Source organism: Vombatus ursinus, unplaced genomic scaffold, assembly GCF_900497805.2.
Source record: "Vombatus ursinus unplaced genomic scaffold, bare-nosed wombat genome assembly UNPS02014794.1, whole genome shotgun sequence".
Taxonomy (NCBI): domain Eukaryota; kingdom Metazoa; phylum Chordata; class Mammalia; order Diprotodontia; family Vombatidae; genus Vombatus; species Vombatus ursinus.
The window spans coordinates 20412426-20435746 of record NW_020954572.1 but is presented as its reverse complement, the minus strand read 5'-3'; the positions used below and the strand labels follow the sequence as shown (position 1 = coordinate 20435746).

At 36.0% G+C, this 23321-nt stretch overlaps 1 protein-coding gene across 14 annotated transcripts in view; it reads left to right on the top strand.

Annotated features, from left to right (window-relative positions):
- Nucleotides 1-23321, top strand: part of MGA (MAX dimerization protein MGA) — a 219752-nt gene that overhangs the window by 185848 nt on the left and 10583 nt on the right. For 7 of the 14 annotated variants that reach the window (XM_027869894.1, XM_027869893.1, XM_027869896.1 and 4 more), the window contains 8 exons: nt 6750-6822; nt 8450-8970; nt 11408-11702; nt 12653-13282; nt 15673-15966; nt 16506-18103; nt 21417-21544; nt 23018-23069. In XM_027869894.1, the coding sequence (XP_027725695.1) occupies nt 6750-6822; nt 8450-8970; nt 11408-11702; nt 12653-13282; nt 15673-15966; nt 16506-18103; nt 21417-21544; nt 23018-23069 (3591 nt within the window). The remainder of the gene's footprint in view (nt 1-6749; nt 6823-8449; nt 8971-11407; nt 11703-12652; nt 13283-15672; nt 15967-16505; nt 18104-21416; nt 21545-23017; nt 23070-23321) is intronic. The other 7 variants (XM_027869899.1, XM_027869900.1, XM_027869904.1 and 4 more) reach the window with 5 other exon arrangements.

The following is a 23321-nucleotide window of genomic DNA, read 5'->3' as shown; positions in this document are numbered from 1 at the left end:
ACACACACACACACACACACACACACACACACACACACACACACACACACCCCCATCTCCCTCAATTTAGATATTTGCACCATGATTGTCATATAAAGGAGTTTTTAGTAAAGTGTTTTCTTTCTCAGTTCTTGAGACTAGTTTTTGTAGCATAGGTAGTAATTGATCTTTAAATGTTTGTTAGAATTCACCCATTAATCTAATTGGGTGAAGGATTTTTTTCTCTTGATAGTTCTTTTATGGCTTCTTTAGTTTCATTTTTTTTCACATTGTATTTTTTAAGATTTTTATTTTATGTTCTAGCTTATGTATCTTATAGATAATCCATTTCCTTTAAAAGTCTTGTTAGACTATAATTATGTTCGGTGGATTTTGATAATTTTTGTCTCTGGCTGTTGCCCATTGTTCATATTTGATTTTCCCATTTCACTTTTGGCCAGGTTAGTTAAATGTTGATCAAGTTTTTGTCATTTTTATTCTTATGAAGGAATCAGCTTTTAGTTTTTCCTGTTGTCTTTCTGTTTTCCATTTTATCTAATCCTTGAGTTTTCAAGATTTCCTCTTTGCTTATTTTAAGTTTGTTTACTCGTTGATTTTCTATTATTGTTAAATGTTTTCAGGGAATTAATTTGACTTATTTAGACTTTAATTTGCATTCTAGAAATTTTGATATGTTTCATTATTATCATTTTCTTGTACATAGTTAATGTGTTTCTGTTATTTATCAGAAGCATTCTTTATTTTGGATGTTAATTCTGTTGTGTAAATTTTGTGTTTCCTTTGTTATTATTTTTATTACATTGTAGTCTCTAATGGAGATATTTAGTATTTCTGCCCTTTTTCATTAATTTGCAATTTCACTGTGCTCTATCCCAAGGTCATTTTTTGTGAAGGCGCACCATATGATTCTGAGAAATACATACAAACATACATACATGATATATTTTTTAGTGTTCACTTTTATAAGCAACCATAAATCTTTGGGATCTAACTTCTCCAACAGTTCGATTCTGTACTTTTATTTTCGTTTACCTTGGTTAGATTTGTAAGAAAAGAATGTTAAAATATCCATATTATGGCTAACTTTTCTTTCCCTTCTTACTTTGCCATTTAGAGTATAAATGCTGGGCATTGATGTTTTGTTGTTTATGGCAGTCTGAACGAGATTAAAATGTAATTGGGCAGTCTTTAACAAAATAAATAATACAATATGACTGAGATAATTTTTTAATTTGTGGTTTTCTAACTCAATATATGGCCAGTGGACATACATTTCTATTGAGTTTGACTGGTTTATGAGTGCCACTGGTCTTAGTCACCTTTAAAAATAATATAATTTCTCTGCCCCCTGTGTGTGTCACAGGGCCTGAAACATAGTAAGCAGTTAATAAATTATTGTTGATTTATCTGTCTTGATAATTAGGAACTATTTTTACTGTAATATAGTGATTTCAACTTAAGCTTTTTAAAATCATCAGATACATAGTAATTTGTTCCATGCTCTTTTTCATTCTTTATGTATGTTTATTTTTAGATATGTTGTTTATATACACCAAATTGTCAGGTTTTGTTTTTTCAAACTTTCTATCATGGTTTTTTTTTTTTCCATTTTCTGTCACGTTTTTTCATTTAATTGGCTTGTTTAATCCATTCATATTTTAGATTATGATTATTCAGCCTGTGTTTTCTTCTATGTGTTGCTTTTGTGTTGATTTTTTTTATTTCCTTCCTCTTGTCAATACTTTGTCTCTATGATAGTTTTGTTTATGCCCCTTTGGTGCTCTCCATTTTCTTGCTCTTCTTTGAATTTAAATGAATAATTAATTTTATTTTTTACTCATTTTTCTCTCTCTTTTTGACTCTTCTCTTTTCCAGCTAGATTTGTGGTCCAAAATTTCCTATTTCATCCTCCTTTCCCCCCCTTAATTTAAATAATATTATCTTCCAGCATCCTTTTCCAGTAATTTTCCTTTACGTTGTCTTCTTTCTTTATTCTCTTCTTCTTGTCAGAATTTTATTCTCTAGTGTTTGTTTATTTGTAATTCTTTCTGTGGCTCTCAAGAGGGTAGAGTTTCAGAAATACCATATTGATCCCCTTCTTCTGTATATTTGTATATATATATATTTGGTGATCTTATCCTCTCTTTTCCCTTTTTCCTTCTATTTATCATTCTCAATTCACAAAAGAAGTAATATTGACTGGAAACTGCCTTGTTGAGTCCTGAGTCAGGAAGCCTGATTCTCCTCCCTGCCCATGATCACTCACCATTCCTAAGTCCAGATTATCTTATTGCTCTTTTATGTCTCCTTTTCCTCTACATTCTTAACACTGAAAACTCTTGGGGACTCATTCCCTTAATCAGTAAATAAGAATTTGTTAAATGCTTTGTGTGTGCCAGGAATTAAACTTCACTTTACATAATACAAAATACAGAGACAAAAAGGGAACATTCTCTGCCCTCAAAGAGCTTACATTCTATAGGGAGAGTCAGTTCGCGTGCGCACGCGCGGACACACACACTCACACATATGCATGCATGACTCTATACAAAGTAACACAAGGTTATTTTCCAGGTAGAGGAGCACCAGCACTGTGTGTGATCACATCTTCATGAAGAAGGTAGTTTTAAGTTTAATTTTTTAGGAAACATTTCTTGGGGGTAAGATGCAATTCTGAGTGGTATAAGACTTTCTTAGAGAAGGTAGTATCCTAAAGGGCAAATTATCACCATTTTAAGTTCCCTTAACTCATACTACAGACAAAAATCTTTCCCTGCCTAGATGGCATAGTAGACAGAGTACTGGGCTTGGATTCAGGAAGACCTGAGATCTAATTTGACCTCAAATGATTATAAACTGTGTGACTCTGAGCAAATTATTTAACCTGTGTTTGCCTTAGTTTTCTCATTTGTAAAATGGGGATGATAATAATACCACCTACCTCTGAGGGTTGTCATGAGGGTCAAATACAATATTTGTAAAACTCAGCACTGTGCCTGGCACATAGTAGCTTCTGTATAAATGCTATTGTTGCTGTTTTCCTCTCCTCTTCAGTCGTGATACCATCTTTTTTCTCTCCACTTCAAGTTCTCCCCTCCATTGCTTTTATCTTTTCCTACCATAGCCTCTGCTCCTATTAAGACTTAAAAAGTTAAGGTACTTTTCTCTGGTCGGTGGCGGGGGGAGTGGGGGGTGGCCGAGTGAGGAGTTGGGAGAAATGGCCATTTCTAACTCCCTTTGGTTTCTTACCTCCTCTCTTCTTATTGAGGCAACTTATTGTTATCCTTACTACAATACATGGATTAATTTATGAGGGATATCAGGATTTAATCAGTTTTTAAAATTTAGCTCTTCCTTCCCCTATTCCCCTGATTCTTAAAGTTACCTTAAATTTTTAGTCCCTTCTGTCCCTTGTTAATTTAATCCCTCTTTTTTCTTTCTTCAGTGTTGCAGTTGAATTTCTTTTTTTTTTTAACATTATCTCGTAAACACAAGAGAATTGATTTCATTATTTATTCTTGGTAATTCTACTTCTGCTTTTTTGGTAGGAGTCTGCAAATCCAATATTCTGTTCACTTTTGTTTTTGTTTGTTTTCTAGCAGTCCCCCAAATAAATCCCTCTTGTTTGTTAAAGCTCCAATTTTTTTCATTGATGATCAACCTTAGTTTTGCAAGATATATTTCTTTGGGTTATATAAGTTGAGACCCTTTGCTTTTTTGAAAATATTTTTCTCTATTTTCTTTGTTTTCTCCTGATTGTGGTGAAATAATCCTAAACTATTTAAATTGGCTTTTTTTTTTTTTAATTTTTTTTCTGCTTTTTGGTGAGACAATCGGAGTTAAGACTTGCCCAGGGTCATACAGCTAGTAAATATCAAGTGTCTGAGGCTGGATTTGAACTCAGGTCCTCCTGACTCCAAGGCCAGAGCGCTATCCACTGTGCCACCTAGCTGCCCCTGGCATTTCTTATATGATGAAAAAATGATTGCTTGTTTATTGTTATTTTGAAAATTAACCATTACATATCTTGGGATTTTAAAGATGGTAATTTTTCTCTAGAAGTTATTTTTAGATTCAGTTGATCAGTGCCTTAATTGTATTCAATAGTTCATTTGCATTCTCCTTTATAGTATTCAGGTTTCTTGATCTATTACGTTCTTCCTGGAGACCTATGATCTCTAAGTTAGCATTCTGTTTTTAAGGCTAGTCACATATAGAATTAATGTGTTTTATCAACGCTGGTACCTCTTCTGTATTTTTGCATTCCAAGTCTGCTACTCTGTCTTTCAGAACCTCTGCTTCTTTGAAGAGATTCTCCACAATTTTTTCCCCTTTTTTAAAATTCTGCATTGAGAGCTCTGAAAATCTGGTTTCATTTATCTTCTTAAGTCAGAAAATATAATATCCACGAACCTCCTACCTCTGCCAAAGAGTGGGGTAAAAGTATGCTTGTTCTTTGTAATTTTGCAGCCTTCACTTTTCATTGTTTTTTGTAATATGCTAAGAGCTCAGACTATTATTGTAAATTTGGAACTATGCCCAAAAGGCCATAAAACTCTGCATGCCCTTTGACCTAGCAAAGCATTACTAGGTCTGTATCCCAAAGAGTTTAAAAAAAAAAGGAAAAGGAACATATATGTATAGAAATATTTATATCACCTCTTTTTATGGTAGCAAAGAGTTGGAAATTGAGGGGATTCCCGTCATTTGGGGAATGGCTGAAGTGATTGTAATGGAATACTGTTGTGCTATAAGAAATGACGAGCAGGATGCTTTCAGAAAAACCTGGAAAGATTTATATGAGTAGATGCAAAGTGAAATGAGCAGAACCAGGAGAACATTGTACATAGTAATAGCAGTATTGTATGATGATCAACTGTCACTGACTTCAGCTATTCTTAGCTATACAGTGATGTAAGACAATTCCGGAGGATTCATGATAAAAAATGTTATCTACCTCCAGAGAAGGTATGATGGTATCTGAATGCAGGTTGAGGCATACATATTTTTTACCATTATTTTATTATTCTTGGGTTTTTTGGGGTTTTTTTTGGTCTGTTTTCTTTCACAACACAACTAATATGCAAATATGTTTTGTGTGACTGGACATATATAACCTATTTCAAATTACTTGCCTTTTCAATGAAGGGGAGGGAGAGAATTTGAAACTCAAATTTGTTTTTGTATTTTCTTTTTTTTTTTAATTTATTTATTTAGGATTTTATTTTTCCCTAGTTATATGTAAAAGCAGTTTTTAATATTCTTTTTTTTAAAAACTTTTGAGTTCTAAATTTGCTCCCTTCCTCCTTTCCCCCTCATTGAAAAAGCAAGCAAGTGTATATAGCTTATACATGTGTAGCCATGCAAAACATTTCCATAATAGTCATGTTGTAAAAGAAAACATAGACCAAAAACAAAACTCAAGAAAAATAAAGAAAGTTTAAAATGTATGCAGTCAATCTGTGTTTAGACACCATAAGTTTTTTATCTGGGAATGGATAGTATTTTTCATTCTAAGTCCTTCAGAGTTGTCTTAGATCATTGTATTGCTGAAAACAGCTAAGTCATTCAAAGCTGATTATCTTACATTATTGTTATGGAACTCAAAATTTTTAAAAAAGAATGTTAAAAATCTTTATTTGTAATTGGAAAAAAATAAAATATTAAAAAAGAATACTATTGCAAGTAATAATACAGGACCTGTCTTCAAAGAACTTACATTCGGGGCAGCTAGGTGGTGCAGTGGATAGAGCACCTGCCCTGATGTCAGGAGGACCTGAGCTCAAATCCAGCCTGAGACCAAACACTTGACATTTACTTGCTGTGAGACCCTGGGCAGTCATTTAACCCCAATTGCCTTAAAAAAACAAAGAACTTACATTCTAATGGGAGGAGATAACACAATCCAGGGAGCTGAAAAGAGGGGTGAGCTGGGTTTTAGGAGCATGTTAAACACCTGCCCACAGGCATGGTGTTGAAGTCCAGAAAGTCAGAAACAAATCACAGGAAGAAATGAAGGTTACTCTGGGCCAAGAATGGGGAACCTGCAGCCCTGAGGCCACGTGTGGCCTTCTAGGTTCTTGGGTTCGGCCTTTTGACTGAGTTCAAGTTTTGTAGAACAAATCTTTTTATTAAGGGGATTTGTTCTTTGAGGTTTGGATTAAGTCAAAGGGCTGCACTTGAGAACCTAGAGGGCCATAGGTGACCTCAAGGCTGCAGGTCCTTCACCCCTGCTGGGCCTCTATTCAAAATGAGAGCTCTGGAGGAACTCACCCATGGGAAAAGAGATTCAGCATGGTGGAAGGATATTTGCAGAATGAGGAGACTTCACTGTAGTCATTATGTGTATTGTTTCCTTGGCTTTGCTGGTTGTTTATTCTGATTGAGTCTTGTACACAAGTAATTTGGGGGTGGAGGTGAAGATGCTCAATGAAAGGAATCTTTATATTTAAGTTAGGAGGTCTTTGCCTTGGTTGGCATTTGACTTATTTTGGTAAATCAGCCTATATATGGTTCATAATTCCTGTTTCTAAGATTTCTGTGTTGGAGAAGTTTGTAGAAAGCGGTTAATTATTCCTCTAACTAGTCAGTCATATGATCCTTCATCTGCTCTAGTCTTTTACTTAGAGTACTTGTGTGCTACTTTGCAGTGACAGAAATGTGCTCAAATGTAATTTGTTATATACTTTGTAGATGCTAAATAAATGTGCTCCATTGAACTGTTTCTTCTTCTCTAATCTCTCTCATAGGAACATGATTCTGAACATCAACCCATGAAGCAGAATACTTATGAAATGGAGAAAGATATTGATAAATCAGGAGGTAAAAACTAAAACTTTCTATTATAGTATAGTTACCTTAAGTTGCAATTAAATAAAGTAATCCAAGTCTCTGAAACCAGACTTAGTATACTTGCCCCTTCACCTAAGAATAAGTGCACTAAATTAAAATTATTAGTGGGTCTCTTTTAAAAATTGCAACTTTTATTGATGTGTTTTGTTTTCATATCACTTTAATTCCTTAATGAATCTCTTAACCATTCCCCACACAGTAGTTATCCATTATTATAAAAAATAGAAAAATTAAGCAAAAAAACAAAAACCAGTTTGGCAAAATTTAAGCAATGCATCAACCAAGTTCTTGATATTCTATGTTCTTTACTTGTGGTCCCTTACTTTTGCAAAGAAGAGTAGGAGATGCATTCCAATAGCTCTTTTTTGGGGCCAGCCTTGGCTATTAACAATTTTTCACAATATTCAGTTTCAATTTTTTTTTGTTTTTTTCATTTACATTGTTATTGTCATTATGATGTATGTTTTCCTGGTAGTGCTTAACTTCAGTTTGCATTGGTTCATGTAAGGCTTCACATGCTTGTCTGTATTCTTCATATTTGTCATTTCTTTGTGCGATACTAATCAATTAATTCATGTAACCACAAATTTTAAAGCCATTCCCTAGTAGATGGAAATCTACTTTGTTGCCATTTCTTTTCTCCTATAGAAGTAATTAAAATTTTTCAGTTAAAGCATTTTCTTCCTTCAGTGGTGAAACAATTTTGTCAAGGGGGATACCAGAAGGATTTAGTTATTAAAGTAGACTTCGTGCGGGTCTGACTGGGGGAAGAAACATTCTTTTCCAGTTGATTTTTCTCCACCTTCTCCTGGACCAAGGTACTTTGTCTGTAGGAGCTTGTTTCCTCAGGAATGAGAAAAAAAGGGTGTGTCCTGGAATAGGTGTGAAGGAAAGAGAAGTGACTATGGTTTTCTCATTTCCATCAGAGATAGCTACCAAAATACCTAAATGATTAAGAGACAAGACTAGAATTTGCTGGGCAGTTGCTTATTAAAATCTACCTATCTTTATTGCACACTGATAATTACACAGCAGATGAAGTGGAGGCTAGTGAGGAGGTGGAGATGGAGGAATCTTATGTAGAAGCAATCTCAGAGCAACTTGCAGTAGGAACCTTTGAAGGTAGAATATACAGCTTGTTGCCATAACAACATCTTTTTTGATCTGAAGGACTAGTCAAACTCTTCATATGTTAAATGACTAAACATCTTGTTCGTGCTTGATTTGCATTTATGAATGGTAGAATATGACAAAAGCTTAGCCTTGGTTACAGACCTGGAAAGAAAGCTTTTTCTAATGTAGGATTTTCATAAAAATTCTGTTAACACGATTTTACAGGCTTAAAATTTCTACTCAAGTGGGGTAATGAAAGACTTTGTGACCTCCTCTTCTTGGATCATATCCTCGAGAAAGGGAACACCTGTCCTCCTAAAATGGAAAATTGTGGGACTGACATTATCTGTTTTAGAGCCACACAGAGATGAAATATACAGTGTTATGTTTGCCAGGTGCTTTTTTGAACTGTTAGAGAAAATATGAATTGATCCCAGTTCAGCCTCAAGATGGTTTGATAAAACTTATTTTAATTCTTTGTCAGAAAAAAGCTGGAGGTCCTCCTGCAATGAAGGGGAATCATCTTCTACCTCGTACATGCATCAGACTTCCCCTGGTGGGCCCACCAAGCTGATAGAGATCATCTCAGACTGTAATTGGGAGGAAGATCGAAACAAGATCTTAAGCATTCTGTCCCAGCACATCAATAGCAACATGCCACCACAATCCCTCAAGGTGGGCAGCTTTATAATTGAGTTGGCTTCTCAGAGAAAGAGTCGGGGTGAAAAGAATCCTCCCATTTATTCTTCTCGGGTGAAAATATCTATGCCATCATGCCAAGATCAGGATGATACAGCTGAAAATTCTGACTCAGAGACTCCCGATGGTTCACCATCACACAGAAAAGTGGATGATACCACCTTTGAACAGACAAATGCCCTAGAAGCACTGAGGGAAAAATTACATGGAGGCAAAGCTCTGCCTTTCTATGCTGGACTTTCTCCTGCAGGGAAGCTAGTGGCCTATAAACAAAAACCCAGTTCAAAGACATCAGGACTAATAGAGGTGAGAACTATCTTTAATCTGTGTATAACATTTGCTACTTAACTTGAAAAAATAAGTCTGTTTTTATGACCTTTTGTGGTCCTAATGCTATTTATTCTCATATCTGGTAGCTGGGTGGCAAATAAATTGACCAAAATCACAGTGGAAACCAATAACAAAGCCAGAAATAGCTATAGAGAGATACCTTGCCCAAGTATTAGGTTGCATTTTCTTTTTGATTTTCCCATGAACTTCTTCTTTCTTCTTCTTACTACCAACAAGATTAGTAGGAGTATAATCTGTGTACTATAATTTCTCATTGGTGATAGTCAATTAATTCACCTTTAGGATGGGCAATTTTATTGAATAGTTGACTTCAATACACTCATTCCTAGAATGGGAAATAACATGCATGTTTTTAGATATTTAGGTTTTCAGACATTAAGCTTTTTTGTTTTTCCAGTGGTTTCAAGCACAACAGAAGATGCACTTTTTCCAGTAGTTTTATAAGTTAATCATGTGTCATCCTGATTTTTTAGGACCATAGGATTACCTTCCCTAGTGTCATTTAGAACATTTTTTGGGACATTGTAACAGCACTAATTTACCCCTCTTATCCACTGCGAAGTCATTTAGAACAGATTTTGTTTTAGAAAAACTTAAGAGATGGTGAATTTTCTAAATAGAAACTGGAGGCCTAATCACAGGACTATTTTTTTCCTCAATATATCTACCTTTTAGCTGCTACTCATCATGTGAGAGAACCTATTTACTACAGGCCATTTTCATGGCCTGACTGTTTTAGTCTTTGTGACATACATGAGGAAAATCATAGCCTGCAAATCCAAGCATCCCCTGCCTAACATTGATTGCTTTTGCAAAAATACATTGTTCGGTGAAATGGGCAAGTTGGTTCCATAGGAACAAGATTCTGCATGGTCACTTTAAACTTTCATAACTTTATGGTAAGGTTTTGTTATAACTTCTTAGTTATGTTTCTGAGAAACAGTGGCAATGTTACGTAGATATGCCTGTGGTAACTTTATAATTTATGGATATTGAGTTATATGAGTGCCTTATATCCACATTTATTAACTGTTTCTCAGTAAGTGCCTCAAAGGAGAAATTGAGCCTTCTTTTTTACACTAATGATTTTATAGATGGATAAATTTGAAGCAAAGTGATCTCTTGTTGAAGGTCTCATGCTGTGAGATTCTTTTCCCTGAGAGCTGGTTATGGAAGTCTTTTCTTTCTCTAAGAATCATTAGACTATTTTGGGAAGCCAGCTTACTTTAAGCAGGTTATCAGGCCAGTATAATCTGTACTTTTGAAGTTGCTGAATGGTCTTCAGGGGATGTCCTTAAGAAATATATCATAATCTGGATCTCACAAAGCCTAAAAAGTTACATTGAGGTTCATAGTGAGGAAGAAAGATCTCATTCTTTGCCCTAAACTTGAACTTTGCTGATGTAGTGTTTCTGGGACTGACTCAGATTATCTGTGTCAGTTGTTTGAACCTTTAGGAGAGAGAATTTTGTTATCCAGTTCTTATTTTTACTTGTCACTCATTCTATTTTGATGAAGAGATAGGAGTTATTTCTTTAACTTTATAGATGGAAAAATGGAGGCATGAGAATAGTGCTTCTTATTTGGAGTCACTTAATAAATTGATAAACAATAGAGAAAGAAATATTTTGTCTCTTAACATCCAGCTATATATTTTTTCTGTGCTATCCCTTATGATAATGATAGTCTATTTTTTTAACCTAGGTGGCAGAGGTAATCATTACTTTATACTCTTCCTAACTCCACCACTACTTACTTACTCTTGCTAGTTTGATTTTCAAATGAGCTGGGTTGAATCTCAGCCAGTTGTCTTATTGCTAGCCCAAGTTTGTTAAACCTTGAGAAAATGAGGTATCATTCCTGATTTTTGCCAACTAAAAACTGATTTGACTTAGCAGCTGAAGCTATAGAGGGCTTATTAAAGTGAGGTTGAACATAAGAGGTAACAGAATGAAAACCTATGATATCATACAAAAGGGAACCTCAGTAGGACTTTGGTACTCTCTAAAGGAAACTTTCAGGAGCATCTCATTTCCCTCTTTCTGGCAATTAAATTATTGAATCATAGTTGCTTGTTAGCAAGCAAAAATCCTGGTTGATTTGATATCATTTTCCCTCAGTTGCAATACTGAGAAATAAACAGCATCTGAGATTCTTTTTCCAAACTACCAAGTAATACCAGCAACGTTTAGGATATTTAGATAGCAGTATTCTTTCTCACCCCCTGATTACTCAGATCATCCTGAGTAAAAAGAATCTAATTTTCCCTTTTTAAATTTGAAAAAAAGGCCCACTGAAATAGGTTTTTTTTTTTTAAGTTGCACTTGTCAAGGGAGGTGAGTTAGCAAGAGAATTTTATTTTTACAGAATTTCTCTTTGCCACTTGTTTCAGGTTAATGGTAAAAGTTACCCGCAGGCTAAGTTGCTATTGGGACAGATGGGGGCATTGCATCCAGCCAATAGGCTAGCTGCATATATCACAGGCAGGTTGCGACCCTCAGTCCTGGACCTCTCAACCCTCAGTACTGTCATCTCCAAGGTAGCATCCAATGCCAAGGTGGCTGCATCCAGGATACCACGCACCCAGGTGCCTTCGCCTTCCACTTCCCAAACGATGTCCTCCAGCACTACGACAGCCTCCACGATGACGACTCTGAAGGCGTTCGTCCCGGCACAGAGGCCAATTGGTAAGTTAGAACTGATTTGTCTTCCTATATGGTTTGTAGCTAAGTACTTCAAGGTTAGGTGCAAATAGAGATTAGGAGCAAGAGTTGTGTTCTTGATGTCTGTTTTGCACAATATTTTTCCTTTTTCTAGTTCTCTTAAGCAGTGTTATTTTTGGTAATTGGTTGACCTAGAGCACCATATAATTTGAATTTTTACTAGATGTGAGCTAGACTTAGCAATACTACCCTTTATACAGGTTGTTTGTAGATCTTTTGGATCGCTGGGAATATTAAATTCAGCAATATTCTGTTAGACTCAGACATTGATGGTACTGCTGATTGCTATAATACATTGAGATCTCTGAATTGGCCAAAAGCTGGAGTTGTGCCAAGGAAGATGTGTTGTGTTCCTTGACAGATCTCATTTTCACTTATTAGGGAGCAGTCTTAACTGATGTTAAAAATGCAGTCTTCTCCTGCCCTTTTCTCAAAGAATGTATGCATGGTTCAGGAATATAAAGGACTCTAGTCCTGACATTGAAGAGTCAGTCAGTGAAGGAGGTGGAGGTGCTGGGAGAGGAGGAAGATGGTGAAGAATATCTTGCATAAGAGTTTTAAGAGAAATCCCTTAGGTTCTCATGCTGCATCTGTTCCATGTGATAAGATTGTGTGCTGCTTTATATTGTCTTTCTAGTGTCACAACACCCTGAGTCTTTTATATGGCCAGAAAAATATGTTAATTAGGCAGACTGAAAAAAGCCCTATTCTCTGAGTAGTGCAAGGGGGTTGGACATCAGAGAGAATTGCATTAAACTTTTATGGGTGGAAATTGGCATGTATAATGCAGGTAGGTGGTACCTGTAAGAAAATTGACCCAACAATGTATAACAAATGTTAACAAACACAGTCACTCAGAGGGGTGAAGGATGGGAGCCTGTTGAAATTTTTGACCTGCAAATTTTTATTTGCAGCAGTTCGACCCTCTCCTGGTGGTGTGTTCACACAGTTTGTGATGAGTAAAGTTGGAGCCCTGCAGCAGAAGATACCTGGCGTTAGCACACCCCAACCCCTAACAGGGCCACAGAAGTTCAGTATCAGGCCTTCTCCAGTAATGGTCGTCACACCTGTGGTTTCTTCCAAGCCATCTCAGGTGTGCAACCTTGTGACGGAACCAGTCACTACCACCACCCCTCAAGTATCTTTAGAAAGTATTACTACTGTGACATCTCCTGTGACTGCTGTTTCCAGCTTGGGAACTAAAGAAACTACTCATTCTCCTTCTGGCACCACTTCTGCAGGGACTGTTGAGATCTCTGAAACTAGCGTCAGCACCCCTATTATACCCACCCTGCCTTCAACCACTGTGAACGTTACCAAAGCTACTGGGATAGCTGCCCCTATAACTACCATTGCTTTACCTAAATCTGTAGTATCTTCACCAACCATCACTTTTCCTGTTGCTTCCACTGCCTCCACCTCTGTAGTCATAGTGACCACAGCTGCATCTTCTTCCATGGTGACCACACCAACTTCATCTCTTGGCTCTGTTCCTATTATACTCTCGGGAATTAACGCGAGTCCACCAGTGAGCCAGAGACCAGGTAAGGACTAGATCCTGTTAGCTGATTTGCTGTATAAATGCTGTCATCACTTTTTTGTTTTGGTTATAATAGGATTGTAGATAATGTCAAGGGAGAAAGTACAGAAAATGGAACACCTTAATAAGAGTGGAACCCCACAAACTCATGTCAAATGCTTGTATTCAACTCAAGGTAGTAAATGACAGAATGTTTGAACTTTTACTTGTTGGCTTGGTCAAATGAATTCTTAATGGAAATTTCTTGTTTTCTATTATTAACTTTTTATCTAAAACACTTAATCAGCAAGTATTTATTAAGAGCCTACTGTGTGCCAGACCGTTGCATGTGATTTGTTTTGTTCAGAAGGGAAGTAAGATGGTCAAAGTAAGGATATTTGAAAGATGTGTATAGTGGTCCTGTTCACACAGGGTCCACTGCTTCTCATGGTAGCAGTTCTGCTTTAGTTTCTAATTTTTTTCCTTCCTCTGAACAAATCTTGTTTTGAATTTAGTAACAATTTATTCCTTCATAGCCTATATTCCTGAAGGCCCACTAAAATATGACTAGCTAAAGGGGTCAGTGATAGAACCAGAACCAGAATGTTGGGGGTATACTCCTGGTTTTTTGTTTGTTTGTTTTTGTTTTTTACCATATAATAATAAGAAAACATAGATGGTTATAAATCTATATTTATCTATAGATATTTATCTATCTTATGTGGATGGTAGTTTAGGCATTGAAGTTTGGGAAGTGTAGTCATTGGTTGAATGTTTGTGGAACAATAAAGCAGTGATAATACAAATTCAGCCACCTAAACTCTTCTGTGACTTCTCCTGGTGAACTTCTCTCAAACATCTAGATTCCCTCCCTTCCCTTCCTCCGTCTCCAGTACATAGAAAAGATAAAACTTTTTATAGGAGAAAAGAAGCTGTACATATAATTTCTTTTCATGGGAACATTTTAGGTTTTCCATAATTTACCAGATTAAAGTGAAATCCCAAGTAAGTAATGCCTAAAATGATATTTTAAAATTTTTGTAAAATAATTTCCCTTTTGCATAGGAAAAACCACTTTTTTCTTTCTGTGCAAATTTGTGTTCAGATTCTGATTAGTTGGGTTTTTTGGTTTGTTGTTTTTTTTTTTTTTTACCAAAGTAGTCTTGTTTCTATAATGTACAACTTCTTTGAGTAATGTAAATCTTAAGGACATAGTTCTTCTTTTGTCAACTTGGATGTAATGTGTGGAACAAGCAGTTCTGATACTGGTCATTATTATTGGTTCTGGTTAATTTAATTTCCTGCTTTATAGTAGTAGGTTAATGTGAATACACTTTTAAGGCAGATAAACCAGGCTTAAATGGTTTTGTTGATTACTAGGAGTTTTCTACTCTTCTTCATCCTTGTAGCTAATTACATAACTTTCCTTTTCTTTCATTTCCTTAAAGCTAATTTTATGTCTCAATTTATCCCATAAGTTTAGACATAAAAATAAAAGCTCTTTCATAATTTGTTTTCAACTATTTTAAGTCTCTTGCACTTAAGTATTGTAACAGTCTCTACTGTTTTTTGCTTGTTTTTTAATATCATATCTCACCTTTTCCTGTCTAGCCTCTGTGTAGATTTCATTCCCTTTAGCTCTGTGGCTTCATTTGGATTACCCCCTGGATTCTATTAATAGGTGGAGTCTTCCTTTTTTTCCCCCTTCTGAAAATATTTATTAAATATCTTAAAAACTTCTGCCCACTGTTTAATGAATTGTGAAATCAGGCACATTTTACAACTCAGATTAGTGCCCCTGGTTTCATCTGATATGAATTTGAGTCAAGTATGTTTCCTGTGATTTTACAACATTATCAGCATGCTTGCACAGTGCTGCTAAGCTTCAAGCAGTACTTCACACTAAGAATAGTGCAAGTATGAGGGATTTATAAATTGTAAATTTATTAAAAAAAAATTTTATGCATTATTAATTATTCTATTATGTTATTTTTATTTATAAATATATATTATATATTATTGTTTATTTGTAAAATAATATAAAAATTTTATATAAATTCTGAGTTTTCCAAATTTTATAGCTTTGTCTACATTTCTTTTAAAGCAGAATCATTATCCCTTATTGAATTGTCCTTCCTAACATTAGATGATTCTCCTCTTAAACATTCTAAATGCGTTTTTCTAGCAAAGCCTGTAACTTTTTAAATTTAAAATTATATCTGAAGGCAATTTTTTGTAACATAACAAAGCCATAGTTCTGTGAAGGGTCTATCTAGAGCTTTAGGATTTTCCCAGTTTCTTAATTTAAGCATCTTGAAAGGCAATTTGCAGCTGGATTAGAACCCATGGCATTAATGGTTACTATTTATGGGGAAGGAAGGTTGGGATACCATGTGTCTATTCCTTGTTTTTCAGAAAATGCTCCTCAGATTCCAGTGGCTACCTCTCCAGTCTCTCCTAGCCCAGAAAAGCGTGCTGGACCTCGACTACTCTTGATCCCTGTGCAGCAAGGTTCTCCTGGTCTTCGACCCCTCCAAAACATGCAACTTGTTCAGGGTCAGAGGATGCTCCTACAACCTGTCAGGAGCCCTAGTGGAATGAACCTGTTCAGACACCCCAATGGTCAAATTGTCCAGCTTGTTCCTTTGCAGCAGGTGCGGGGCTCTAGTACACAGCCCAACTTACAGCCTGTTATGCTTCGGAACCCAGGTACAGGAGTCATTTTCATAAACTTTTCTCTCACAGGACAGTTCCTTTTTTTTTTTTCTCCCCTGAAATTAGTTGAATGGAATTAGCTCTGCATATCTTGTTTGGAATAGAAAAGAATTTATTAGGTGCTTACTGTGTGCTGAAACACTATATTGAGTACTAGAGATATAGCTGGAAAGATGGGGGCAGCCAGGTGGCGCAGTAGATAGAGCACTGACCCTCCTTGAGTTCATGTCCAGCCTTAGACACTAACCCTGACTGCCTCCAGAAAAAAGAAAGTTAAGATAATCCCTGCTCTCAAGGAGCTCATGTTCTAGTTGAGAGAGACCACACATTAAAAAAGGGACATATTTATGTTCATTTCATGGCAGATGAAAGATCAGGTAGAACTTTGTCGAAGAAAGTAGCAAATTAAGACACTGGGGATCCAGATTTTGTTATAGTGAGTGAAGTGTATGTTCTCTCAGAAAGTGACATGTCCTGTACATGAAAAGAGACTATTTGGCGAATGACAATTTTTCATTTCATTTTTCTTGTAGGGTCTGCAGTAGGAATCCGCTTACCTGCACCTTCCAAACCTCCTGAAATGCCACCTTCTTCTGCCTCTCCATCAACTTTCTCAACCATGAATCCCATGATTCAGACTGTTGGTTCTTCTCCACCTATGAATTTAATTACTCAGGCATCATCTGTGCTTTCCACTGTGCCTAGCTTTGTGTCTCAAGCTGGTACCTTGACCTTGCGAATATCCCCTCCGGGAGCAGGCAGCTTTGCAAGTCAAACAGGCTCAGAATCCAAAATAACTTACAGCTCAGGTGGGCAGCCAGTTGGCACAGCTAGTCTCATTCCTCTCCAGTCTGGTAGTTTCGCTTTGCTGCAGCTCCCAGGACAGAAGCCGGTTCCCAACTCAATTATTCAGCATGTTGCTTCACTGCAGATGAAGCGAGAGTCTCAAAATCTGGATCAGAAAGATGAAACAACTTCCTTGAAGCAGGATAGTCATAAAAAGGCTTTACATTCAGAAGAGGGAGATGTCACAGAGCCAGAGAATGATTTAGGATTGGAAGCAGAATTACCTGGTAGAACTGAGGCACGTTTGACTGATACAGTAAAGCAAAACCAAGCTGCTACTGCTTCTGAGGTAGCCCAGAAAGATCTCCAAGAAAGTGGGGATGGTCCTTCAAATAAAGATCCCCTTTTACAAGAGGACATTCCTGCTGATGTCATATCATCCGACCACTCCTATATCAGTGGATCACGGGCAAATGAAAGTAATAAAGAGGTTAATGAAGAGAAAGAGAATTGTAATCTCAGTGGTTCAGAAGAAAAAATGAATGAAGTTTCAGAAGATAAATGTATTCCCCAAGAAGTCAAAAATAAAGCAGTTCAAACAATGAATAATGTACAGCTGAAAAGCTCTAATGTTCAGGCAGAGACATCTCAGCTGAGAAATGTAAATGAGGAGCAGAGAGGTATAAGTAACCCAGAGGAGAAACTGATGAACAGTGAACTTTCAACTAGCTCTAAGGAAGATGAATTATCCAGAAGTAAAGTACAGGAAGAGGCAACAATACAGTCTGAAGCAAAAGAGGATTGTGTGAGTTCCATAGAGAAAAAAGGTACTATAAGAGAAAGTCAGGAAAACCACCTGAAGGAGAATTTGATCCAGAAGTGCGATGATATTTCAAAAGAACGTGGGCAAACTGGAGGTGAGCATTTGACTGAAGGAACTGAGACAAGTCAGGAAAACTCTAACGTTCTTGGTCAAAAGCAAGGCTCTTCTGGCTTATTGGAGGAAGGTGAAATTGCTAAGAGCACTAGAAATTTTAATGTCGAATCTGATACTTGGAACAAGATTCCTAATTCTTCAGCCTTTCCCATTGTTCCTCAAATGGTTGAGAGAGCCGGAAAAGGGGATAAAGTTGTTCAAGGTCATTTGCTTATACCAGGAGAACAAATACAACAACATCTAAAGCAAAGGAAGAAGGGTGAGAGAGCTATTGTTGACCTCCCTGTTTCAGATGTGGAAGAAGAAGAGGAGGAGGAGGAGGAGGAGGAGAAAACTGATGATTCTGCTGATGATATGGTTGATGGCATCTCTGACTACCAGAGTGAAGAAGTCGAAGAAGTAGAAAAGGTGATGAGCCCCTTTTTGTTTTAACTTCAAAGTTTCCAGAATTCAGTAGTTTGATACAACCAATAGCCCCTTCAGAGAATCACCAAGACCTTATTAAAAACTGGTATCTTCAATTAGGTGCTTAGACTGAAGTCATAAGTAAATAAATTATTTTTCTGTTTTTAGTTTCCATACTGTCAGGCAACATGTACAGATTGCTGACCATATTAAGAGCATATTTTTGACACTTGTTTGAATATCTGAAATGGTTGAAAAATAACTTTGGCTCTCTTGAGACTTTGTGTTAATAGTCACACTAACAAATTATGTTTTAATTTTTTTCAATCCATTATTCTATTTAGTATGATTGAGGTTCACTACCTCAGTGCCTCAGTGTTGATATCACAGCTGTGTTGGTATAGAACCCATCTATGTCCATTTCTATTAAATGAGTCTTTTTTACATTGGAACATGTGTTTTTAAAATATGAAGTAATTATATTTTAACTTAATCTTGTCATAATGAATTTTCACCTTCTCTTTCAAAAATAGATCTTTGTCTCTTGAATTCTGCCTCTTCAATCACCATTCCCTGTAACAATGTATTTTTTAACCCTTTTCTTACTAAACAGAGGTAGCTGCCATAGTGTCAAATTTAGGGGGCTGAATGTAGCCTGAGATTTTTCTGAATGACCTTTAGCTCTCCACCTGGATCTCACCATCCCCACGCTATCTTTCTTCTTTTAGCATGGTTACCTGGTTACCCTAAATATACTCTACTTGAAGCTGTTTCATTCCCCCCTTCTCTTTGTTATTTACCCATTCCCTGCTGTCATCTAACTTTTTTGTTTTGATATAACCCTTTATTTTCATATTCTCTCATATTTGAGCAAGAACAAAAACCATACTTAATTTTGTGGGGGTGTAGAGAACTAAGCTAAAAATAATTAAGTATTTCAGGAATCTGTAATTTTATCAGCATGGGGTCCTTCCGTGCTTTGAAGCAGGTTGCAGTCTCTCTGTGACATAATAAATGGTTTTCAGAAGTTTCTTTGAGCAGAGAATTAACCACTGTGCAGCATGATGATGACCCTCTCTAAACTTGACTAAACTTCCTCTGACAACAGATGGACAATCAGTCATTAGACCCATAATTGAAATCTGTTAAACTTCTTAAGCTTTGCCAGAACTCCACTGCTATAACCTGTGAAAACTCTAGTTCACCATTGTGTTGTGGAGATATCAGAGTAGGATATTAGTGAAATAAAACATTCAGAATGTGTTTATGCCAATGTCTTATTATGACTCAACTGTTATAATGTTATAATGAAGTTGAAAGACAGGTTTCTCTAATCTAGTGACCCTGGAGTCTGTATCATTGGAAATATTAAGCTTTCTGTAGAGTCTTCCGTTTTAAGTAGTACTAAATTTAAAAAACCAAACAAAAGAAGAACAATCTAGGTTTTAAAACCCGCTAATTGTTGTAGCTAGTAACATCGTATAACAACATATTTGCTCTTTTGGCCAACCTAGCAAAAAAAGATGCTTTTGCATGCACTGATTTTTTTGCACGTGTTTATGTCTGATGCTCACAGTATTTCTGAGCTGACATTTTAGTGTTGGAAGAGTGTGGTGGTTGTCTTATCCCTCCCTTATTTAAATCCATTTCTGGAAGGTGTGTCAGTTAGCTTGCCCAGCAGAAGATATCCATTTGGTAGATAAAAAAACTTACAGTTTAAATTATATGTGGTATTTGGCACATCCCTAGACAGCTACCAAGTGTTGACTTAGTTGTTAGATTCTGTTACTGTTTGCCCTTTTAGCTTCATGGAATTCATTGAATTTTCATTGAATTCATTGAAAATTCATTGAAAGTTAGATCTCCTGTATATCCAAGTTGTAAAGGGTGTGAAGTAGGCTTTTTAAGAGCAATAGAGTAGCAATGCCTCTTGGAAGAACTCCATCCCCAGAAGAATTTTTGGTCAGGGTGGCAGGGTTGGTGTTCAGTCAGAAAAGGGTACTTAGACTGCTTAGGTTGAACAGAAAAACAAATCAGTAATTATGATTGTGGAAAACAAATGTTCAGTAACCATGCTCTTATCTTCCAAGCATGAAGGAAGAATCTGGCTTCTGTTTGACTCATTAATGGTGGCAAGTTCAGTGGGAGTTGGAGAGGGTATGATGGAATAAATCTCAACAGTTTCAGATTCTGTTAAGCAGTTAGGAGGTACTGCTTAATTTGAGTTATACTCATGTCTGACACTTTATAGAGAAGTTTTAAATAAGTTTTCCTTATTTCTGTTGTGAGAAATAACTATTTTGAAAGCTGGAGAATGATAATAACATCTGGTTATATAACACTTTATCTTAGCAAAGCACTTTCACTATCTTGAGTCTCACAACTCTGAGGCAGGAAGAAAAATTACTTTTCCCATTTTGCAGCTGAAGAAACAGGTTTCGGGGAGGAAGATCTAAGTGATTTAATGAATGATACACATCTAGAAAGTGGCAAAGCCAGGATTCAGACTTGATTTTCTGAGTAAAAGTTAATTGTTCTTTTCATCTCAGTACACCACATCTTTTAATATAGATGTACCCTATACTGATGTTAAAATAACTGTATCATACGTATATCATTTTAAGTACAATTTTGTATACATAGTTTGCTCAGTAAATTCTTATTAATTGACATATGACATAATATAGTAGATAATTCAGTATAGAACTTGTTTTGGAATCGGAACTTTTTCAAAACCAAACTATAGGATTGAAAAATGTGCTAGGTGTTTTATTCTAGTTCTGTAGATACTTTGAGAAAGCCTGTCATACTTTGTGATTGTCCAGCATAGCATTTCACTTTAAACCGGTCCTTGATTGCTGAATTTTTTTTTCCTTAAAAAATCCTGAATCAAACTCTTGATGTTCTTGTGAGATTCATGTAAGTTTTTTAAGATTACCTTTCATAAAGATTAGCATTGGCATGAGTAAGGTTATGTAGTGCTTTGAGACTCAGATTTTTTTTAGTCTGAAAATCTGTATCCTGATGTGACAGTAGCTAATAAGTATCTCTTATAGGTTGAATTGCAGGCTATCCGGTCTAATCACCTTAATTTTCTACATGAAGAAGCTGAGGTCCATGGCAGTTAAGTGACTTGCTTAAAATCTACAGGTAGTGAGAATCAGAGTCCAGGATTTGAACCAAGGTCCTCTGACTCCCTGCTGTATTGCACTGCTTTATCAAACTTAATTTCATGATGGGAGAAATAAAATGAAAGCCCCAGATTTGTTCTGTTTTAGCTAGTATATAGCTTACCATTTAAAATTACTTATTTCAGAATAACTCTATGGATTACACTGAAGAAGAAGAGCAAGTAGACATTGAAACTGTTGAGGAATTTTCAGAGAAAATTAATATTGCTCGCTTAAAGGCCACGGCTGCTCATATACGTTCTCCTAAGCAACCGTAAGTTTTTCTCCTTAATTTGTTCTTCAGTAATTTAAATTTAATGCCATATTTAGAAACTTTGGGTAACTGTCTTGGTTTCTTTTTAGCCTCTTACCTTGTTCTAGATAATAGAAGAATATGAGTTAAAATTCAAAAGGTACACTCCGTTCCCTTGAAATTACTAAATTATGAATTTGCTCACTGTTATGCTTGTCATTCTTTTACAACTACCTGTGTTTCTTCCTGGAGAGGAAGATATATCAATTGTGTATATTAATCTTATTTAGGTTTATATAAAACTCCTATAAAATAGCTCAAGAAATTTTACATTAAATTTTGAAATTAATATTAGATAACATTTTAGACCTCACAACCACAAAATGGAAAAATAGGAACAGTTGGTTAGTAGTACAGTTATTGAAAGAAAAATTCTGCGAAATGACAAATTGGAGCACAAAAGAAAAAGCAAAGGCAGGTAAACATAACATTGAGGTGAACAGATAATTAGGCAACAGACAGAGTTTCTTATGAAAAAAAGTTGGTCTTTCAAAAGTCACAAGTGATTTTTAGGGATATGCAGTGAAGACTTCCTCTTGTGGTTTGTCTTCCAGGTTAAGCACACCATCTTTTCTCACCTACATTTCCGTTTTACGTAGATTACATAGCACAAATACTTATTCACTTCATAGGTAGAAAGACTTGGACCTAGGATTTCATTGATACAGGGCAGTCCTGGATCTGAAGTATCTTCTCTGCCATGTGTGGACTGAGAGTGTTGCCTGAGTGGTTAGATAACTTACCTAGGGCCATACATTATATCAGAAGGAAGATTTAAACTCAGGTCTTCTTGGCTCTAGGGCCATTTCTCTATCCCCTACCTTATGGCTGCATCTCATCTCCTCTGTGTAGAAAATAGAAATGATAGGAGTTTAGATGAGCAGCTTACCCCATCTTCTTTTTCATTGAGCCATATTTTGATAGGGAATAGAGAAAGTGTAACCTTCCTTAACCTCATTTAGTTCCCTCTTGTTTCATTAAATGCATTTCAGTAAATGATATTAAGTGTCTACCATCTATAAGACACTGCTAAATTTTAGGTGTTCAAAGATATAAATAAGGGTCTCTTCCCTCAGTGATCTTATATCATGCTGGTGGGGTATACAATGTCTACAACAATGAGTATAATACAAGCAAAATTTGAGAAGAGAGCACATATTAGTGTTGGGAGCTTGAGAGGCTAATAGTTTCCTTTCTCTCCAAAACTGTTTACGAGCTGCCTTAAGAGTGAACATAATTTATGTATATTGTGAATGCAATGTAATTTGATATGATTTCAAGGTGTATTCAAGTGTTTTTACACTTGTATTTAAAGAGGCGTGCAGTCATTAGATAAGAGGTGCCAGAGAACTAACTGTTTCAATAAAGACTTGCTGTCATATCATAAAATTCCAATTATACAATACTGGGAAATGATTTTGTCTACCTTTTCAGGTGCCATAGCCATATTCCTTCAGAAGAGAAAGCACCTGAGAAGAGTCGAAAGGTCTGTTCAAATATATTTTTTTCTTTCTTTCTTTCCTTCCTTTCTTCCTCTCTTTTCTTTCTTTCTCTTTTTCTTTCCCTCTCTCTTTCTCTCATTTTCTCTCCCTTTCCCCCTCCCTCCCCCCTTCCCTCTTTTCCTTCCTTTATATAACCTATTTATAGGTTATGTAGTTTTATGTTATGTATTATATGTTATATATATATATAACATATGTTATATGTTATATATATATAACATATGTTATATGTTATA